The sequence below is a fragment of the Sinocyclocheilus rhinocerous genome, unplaced genomic scaffold, assembly GCF_001515625.1.
Source record: "Sinocyclocheilus rhinocerous isolate Xijiao unplaced genomic scaffold, SAMN03320098_v1.1 scaffold3263, whole genome shotgun sequence".
Classification (NCBI taxonomy): Eukaryota; Metazoa; Chordata; class Actinopteri; order Cypriniformes; family Cyprinidae; genus Sinocyclocheilus; species Sinocyclocheilus rhinocerous.
The window spans coordinates 305,064-312,394 of record NW_015664010.1 but is presented as its reverse complement, the minus strand read 5'-3'; the positions used below and the strand labels follow the sequence as shown (position 1 = coordinate 312,394).

General features: G+C 39.1%; 1 protein-coding gene across 1 annotated transcript; it reads right to left on the bottom strand.

Moving 5' to 3' along the window:
- Positions 1 to 4,859: 4,859 nt before the first annotated feature.
- LOC107729151 (pleckstrin homology-like domain family A member 1) lies at positions 4,860 to 6,019 on the bottom strand. The gene is made up of 2 exons (XM_016539545.1): positions 5,398 to 6,019; positions 4,860 to 5,336 (listed from the first exon to the last, which is right to left on the bottom strand). The coding sequence occupies exon 1, from the start codon at positions 5,822 to 5,824 to the stop codon at positions 5,399 to 5,401; it is 426 nt and encodes a 141-aa protein (XP_016395031.1). The 5' UTR covers positions 5,825 to 6,019; the 3' UTR covers positions 4,860 to 5,336; position 5,398.
- Positions 6,020 to 7,331: the final 1,312 nt, after the last annotated feature.

The window sequence follows — 7,331 nt, the reverse complement described above, 5'->3', positions numbered from 1 at the left end:
GGATTTCATTTGGTTAATCTGACAATCATTGTCATCAGCTGACATTCACAAGTGTTTGTGACAGAAGAATAGAGAATGAAACCAAATTACTCTTTTGATTAGTTATTACATTTTCCCCCCTAAATCTGAAAAGTAGGCCTCTCAATAAAAACAGTTCAATTCCAATTAGAAGTGCACCAATATTTGTGTGATATATATTGCCATGTGCACTATTTGTGTGACCAAACGTTCAGTTTCATTTAGGATGCTGCCTTATAAGGTAGCTATCTATGTAGGCAGCAAGGAAGTTTGGAACAGAGCTAAAGTCCTTCATAAAATAAGAAAAAAAAAACATCAAAAATGTGTTATTAAAGCAGTAATACTGGGTTCTCTGGCCCTCTGGCTCAGTCTTTGGCTTGTTTTCAGTGCGTCTCTCCATCCTACACTTACCACTCTGATAATCAGCTCTCGTCTAAAGGCAGAGTAAGTGATTTCTGGTAGCCAATGTTGATATTTGAAATCACCAAAACAAACACGCCCCTACCCCAAAAGGGTCTTGCCCCTATTTTGATAGCTCCGCCCCACATATACGTACGCAACCCAGGCAACGATTAGTTCTGTGAAACAAAGCAAAACCAATGTTACACCGTGTCTACGGACGTGAGCGGCGCGGCGCAACAAATCCCCGACAGAAAACTGCTGCCGGGTTCTATTTATGACGTGCTGACACACATTTCAAATGGTTTTCAACGGTCGTTTGATCGCGTCCAGTGTAGGCAGACTTTAGCTGTTGTAGACACGGTGTTACTCACCTATTGAGAAGAAACAAAGCAACCTCGGCGTCCGATCGCAGGCCTCCGCTCCTTGAGTTCTCTCCAGCGCTGGAAAGCTGATCCGATATTTACACGGGTCCTACTTCTTGCCTTATCCTTCCGCAGACGTTTTCCTCTTTTGTTTTTTATCCGCCATCTCTATCTTTCTGTCGCTCGGCTCGGCTAATGTCCGTCCCATGCACTGAAAGCTCTCTCCTCCACATCACGAGTAGACACGCCCCTTATTGCTGATTGGCTACAAGTTTGTTTTGCTATTCGGCCCGAATCAGTTTTCTAAAGTGTTTTTGAAAAATCACATACCCTGCCTTTAATTCCACACCATGCACTGCTGAAGGAGTGAATGATTACACAGAATAACCAGCAATTCGAAAAGTACAGTGATTCTGTAGCAGAAACACTGCTGAAGCTCCGGCCAAAACTAGTCTAAGTGATAGTCATCATCTAACATTTGATTATTTTAGGAACCGACTGTGGATAAAAATTTACTCAAGAGGATTAATTAATGTATTAATGTTGTTTATAGCAGTGTTATTTCAGCATCATTGAGAAACTATAGTTTTTATTAAGATTTAATTTAGTTTTTCATGTCTATTTTTTTTAGCTATATTTTACATTTTCATTTTAAATTTTTCTAAAGTTTTAGCACTTTTGTTTGTCATTTTTATTAGTTTTGTATATATAGTTTTTTATTTTAATTTGAGTTTGTTATTTTAGTACATTACAACAAAGTCTCATTAGTTAACTTACATTGACTAACAATAACTAACAATGAATAATACATTTGTTACAGTATTTATACATTTTTGTTAATGTTAGTTAATAAAAATACAACTGTTCATGCAAGCTCAAGTCCATTAAATAATATTAACTTTACAGATTTAATAATGTATTAATAAATGTTGAAACTAACAGATTAATAAATACTTTAGAAGTCTTTTTCATTGTTAGTTCATGTTAACTAATGTCAAAACCTTATTGAAAAATTTTACCAAGAAAATGAGAAATGTTTTCTTGGCAATTATCTAAAAAATGAAACAATAAATAATAATTAAAATATTTTTCAAATATTTTATTTCATTTTTAATGCAATAAAATAAAATAAATAAATAAAGATAAGTTGTTTTATTTTTTTTTAAATAAGATAATTTAATAAAATAAAGTTTCTTTATTATTAATACAATATTTCATTGTTTATTTCAAGTAACAACATTTTTATAGTTTTAGTTTTAGTTAAATATCATCATCCTGGTTTACAGTCTAGAAAAGCAAGAAATACAGCACAAATATCTAATTAAAGTCAAATATGTGGCCTGACATCCAGTTAATATCATATTTTTTGAGTTTGAAATCCATCATGGTGTGAGAAATGCCACAAGTTTTCTGCGGTTTAATGTGACGAACGGATGTGGTTAGTAAACAAAATCAGCAGCTATAAGAGTGACGATCCTGGCACACAGCTCAGATTACAGAGCTGTACAAGCGTAAAAATAGACGATCAGTGTGTGTACACACTGGGCAGAGAATGAGTCAGTCTGCCATTTTTACACACACACTCCCATAATGCCCTGCGAGGCCTTTGAAAGAATCTCAGCCATGCGGAGTGAAGCAGTCGCATGTACTGAAACACGCACGTGCATCTGTCAGCATGACTTTATATGCATCTTCTGCTGATCACGTCCCAAATCGACACAGGAACTATTACATGACACTAAAGTACAGCTCCAGTGTGATGTAATGAACCGTCCTCGTCTATAAAGGTCATGTGGATCCAATAACACGCACATGCATCCTTCACTGGGGTCCTCGTTCTGATTTAGCATCCGGGTTTTAATTAAGTTAGCCGGGTGCGTCGGAGCCAGGGAGATGCGCGGCCAACACTTCGTCTTACTGACAGCTTTGACAGTGAAATATTATTCTAGGAAACGGCTTCCACTTATAGCTCAGGAAGACGGGCAAGTGCTTCACAGAGGAGACACGAGACACGCTGGAAACGTGAACGATGAGGCCTGAAACACAAGTGTGTGACTGAAAAAAACGTGCAAAGCAATGCAAATGTGATTTGCATTTTCAGCAACGCGGCAAGCATGAACGGTCGCCTTCTACAACTCATTTTCAAGTTTGAAGAAGCAATCGAGTTTAAAGGAATAGTTCAGCTAAAAAATGAACATCAGCTGCAAATGTGCTCACCCTCAGGCCTTCCAAGATGTAGATGAGTTTGTTTCTTCATCAGATTTGGAGAAATGTAACATTGCATCAGTGTCTCAGCAATGGATGCTCTGCAGTGAATGGGTGCCGTCAGAATGAGAGTCCAAACAGCTGATAAAAACATCACAATAATCCACACCACTCCATCAGTTAATGTCTTGTGAAGCCAAGAGCTGCATGTTTGTAAGAAACAAATCCATTATTAAGATGTTTTTAACTTCAAACCGTCACTTCCAGCTAAAATACGAGAAATCTGCACAGACCAAACAGCGTTTACAAGCCAAAACAGTCCAAAACAGAGCTGAACAAATATGTGGGTGGATTTTGATGTGACACACAACAGGACATGGCCATTATTATGGATTATGGTCTTGTATTTCAGCTGGAAGCAACGGTTTGAAGTTAAAACGTCTTGATGATGGATTTATTTCTTACAAACAGGTAGCTTTTGGCTTCACAAGACATTAACTGATGGACTGGAGTGGTGTGGATTACTTGTGGATTATTGTGATGTTTTTATCAGCTGTTTAGACTCTCATTCTGACGGCACCCATTCACTGCAGAGCATCCATTGTTGAGACACTGATGCAGTGCAAAATTTCTCCAAATCTGATGAAGAAACAAACTCCTCTACATCTTGGTACCGCAAAATCCCTACAATATACTGCACTAAACAAAAACAAAGATGCAATGTTCATTTGAAATGGAATGTATATTTCCAAGGTATGAAAGTGGCATTCACATCAGCTCAAGGAACCATGCCGTTCAATCAACAAAACACCATTTTCACACAAGCAAACATCAGCTCGATCACACGCAGGACTCGACAGCAGAGCATCGGGACATTTCTCATGAATCAACAATATCCAGTTGAGTCAACGACTGCAATGATCAAACCTTAATAAAATACCAGTTAAGTCATGTCAACATGATGCACATGCACCCAATAAAATGTTTCAACATTCTTTGGTTTGAATAACAACAAAAAGCACTTGGTCAAATGTGAATCGTGCATCCAAACCAGTTACACAAACAAACGGAAATCAAAAGCTTATTGTGAGATTCTGAAATGCTTAAGTGTACTTCAACAAACATAACCCAACATTCAGATATGCAAATGTCCTGTTACAAAAAAGTATGTACAAATAAATACATAATCATATGCAGATTTCATGGCCACATTAAACGCTGTGCATCTCCAGTGAGGGACTCCGTGAATGACTGCTGGTGGATCTGTCAGGATCACTGGGTTTTCCAGTGTGACACTGAACGCGGTGTTTAGGAGTCTCATTAAAATCCCTGCACACGCGCATGCAGACTGCGATCTGGACCGGAACAGATTGGCCTTTCAGGTCTCCCGGAACATATCGATTACACGTCCGGAGCCGCACACAACTGACAAATGCAGCTGCGCTATAATGGAAAGTGATGGTGGCATTTCTGTTCGAGCCAGACGAACGAGGACGCACTGGAGGCGTTTCACATTTACAACCCATCAACATATTATAAGGGAGACGGGGCTAGTTGTCACACCTTATACTCCAGTGTATGTTTTTCGACCAGTCAATTTTTGTATGAATACAGACTCTAAAGTCGTTGCTAAAAAAAAAAATCATATGAACTTTTACACTACTCCTGTCTAGAAAATATGGTTCATTGAATGCATTTAGCGGGGCATGTTGTCACAATGGGAACATTCTAATTTTTTGACTGACTTGGGGAAAAAATATTCAAAAATATTTAAGAAATATAACTTTTTAAAAATGTATTATTTTAATTATATTTAAAAAAATACAAATTATATCAAACAAAGCAATTCAAGAAAGATACAAAAAAAAGTTTTATAAATTACGATGTGACAACTTGCCCCAACCTGACATTTTTTGGAAAATACTCTTGTCCTGAAAAGAGATTCCAAATCGACCTTCATTAGGAGCTCATTCAGGATAATTGGGACATTTTTCCCAATTTATCTATATTTATGACTCTTACCTTAATAAATCCCATGGTTTTACAGTTCACCAAATGCCTATTACACAAAACAATCATGACAGTTCTCTTTTGGAGGGCAGAATTCACAAAACCCATTCTAATTTAAGTCTGCTTTGAACTATATGTTTTAAAGCAACACGCATAACCACTGCTAGACAATACGAGCGTTCATGCAAATGGACTTTTGACTCTGAAAGTCACTGTGACAACTTGCCCCGGGCCCCCGTTCAGTCTCTGAGGAGATATTCCCGGCGGTTATTCAGCCGTGATGCATGAAGAGCGTCCGTGCGCGCGTCCAAGTGCACAAGGTGACACTAATAAAAAGCGACGCCCGCGAGCTCCGCTCTGCGCGAGGGAATGTCCGTCGATCTCCGCGGCTCTCCGGCGTCCTACTGCGCGTTTCGGAGCATCTTCTGCGCGGAGACCACGAGCAGCTGCTGCTTCTGCCGGCTGGACTTGACGGCCAGGATCGCCTGGCGGTTCTTGTACTGGACCATCTGCAGCGTGATCTCCGCGTTCCAGCCCTCGTCCTGCGGGCACCTGAAGTCGATCTCTCGGCCCTCCGACATCACCACCGTGAAGTACACGTACTTCCCCTTGCGCTCCACGCAGTCCACCGTCTTCATGTTGGCGAAGTGCAGCTCCTTCACCTTGTAGCCGGTGTCGTGGTGGTGGTGGTGTTTGGGTGGGTGAAGCATCAGTCCGTCCTCGGTCAGCACGCAGCGCTTCTTCTTCCACAGCTGCAGCAGCCCGTCGCTGCGCTTCTCCAGCACGCCCTCCTTCAGCACGCGTGCGCCGCCACCGGACTCCAGCATCGCCTCCGATCGCGCATCAAACGCTCCGGGTTCGGGTTTGGGGCTGAGGGTGGACAGATGGATGGATGGAAGTCCCTAGTCTGCGAGGACTGTGATGATCGGGACGGAGCGCGCGCGGGGGTTTTCTCTCACGCGCGGACCGCCCACTGCATGCACGCAACTCCGTAACATCAGCACACACACACACACACACACACACTCAAGTTCATCACGGACTGTCTCAGAAAACCAAATAAGGCGCCTATACCTACAGGAAGCATTTTTAGGAATCAGTCTTATTCTAAAATAGATTGTCATTTAATGTGAACATTTAAAACATTTGGAAAGAGAAATAAATTAAATATTACAATAGTATTATGTAATTAAAAGACAATGTTTCAACTATTTGAAACAAACTAGCATTAAAATATTCCTCTTCAGATTTAAATAGTTAATATAAATATTAAATTACAATAATTTAAATAATTTATAAACTTTTACAATATGCACTCATCAGGATTATTATAATAACTAAATCCAGAACTAAAACCATAAAAAAAATCGAATACACTGACTACTAAAAATAACGAAAACAAAACTACTAAAATTAATTTTTTTAGTAAAATTAAAAATATATATAAAATAAGATTCAAAATACAAATAAAAACGTTTAATACTATAACATTAGTAATATATTAACAAGACTCGATATCAAACTATCCTAATTTAACGTTTATGATTCAAATTAACTATTGCATGCTGTCGATTTCGCAATACAAATATTAATAATCAAAATAATAAAATCATCAGACAAGTGCAATATAATTTTTTCTTGTAATTAATCAAATTTTTTTCTCTTCCATTACAAATTTTCACCAACTGAGATGATCGTTACTTTTAGCAACATTTAATGATATAAACCAATTACACATTTAATCTTTAAACTCCATCTTTTGAAATAACAGACCTATTTCATCACTCAAAAAATGGTTGCACTTTATTATTAAATGAAATCAGAATTGATAATTTGAGTGGTCAAATTTAACAAGCAACTTAAACTCAACGGTGCCGCCTAGTGGAGCCATTGAATCATTACAAATATTTACCTATTGACAACCAATCATAAAACTGATGCTTAAATTACAACCTTAACTAATAAGCTTTACACTTGAACAGAATGAGACCGACCAAGGCTTGCACATTTTACCAATTTATTTTTCATGAATATACATCCACGTACAGTTATTGAGTACATTAGTATTTTGTAGCATGGCATTTTGCTTTGACAACAGCTGCTGAGGGGAACCAGAAAGACCCCTGCTGCTTCAACCGCTCAGACACAACTAACTAACCGACCGACCGACGACCCGAACGCCCTGCTCCACACGTGAGCACAGAGCCGGGCTACGAGACACGGGATACTGCGGCGTTTGGGATTTCTGGGTGAAAATATTGCTCTATCTGCTTCAGACCTGCTGGGCTGCGCTACGAGTGAGAGACGACGAAGACCTTCCTCTGTACATACACA

What these genes read in the sequence shown, in the direction of transcription:
- LOC107729151 (XM_016539545.1), bottom strand. Translation starts at nt 5,824, where the DNA reads ATGCTGGAGTCCGGTGGCGGCGCACGCGTGCTGAAGGAGGGCGTGCTG.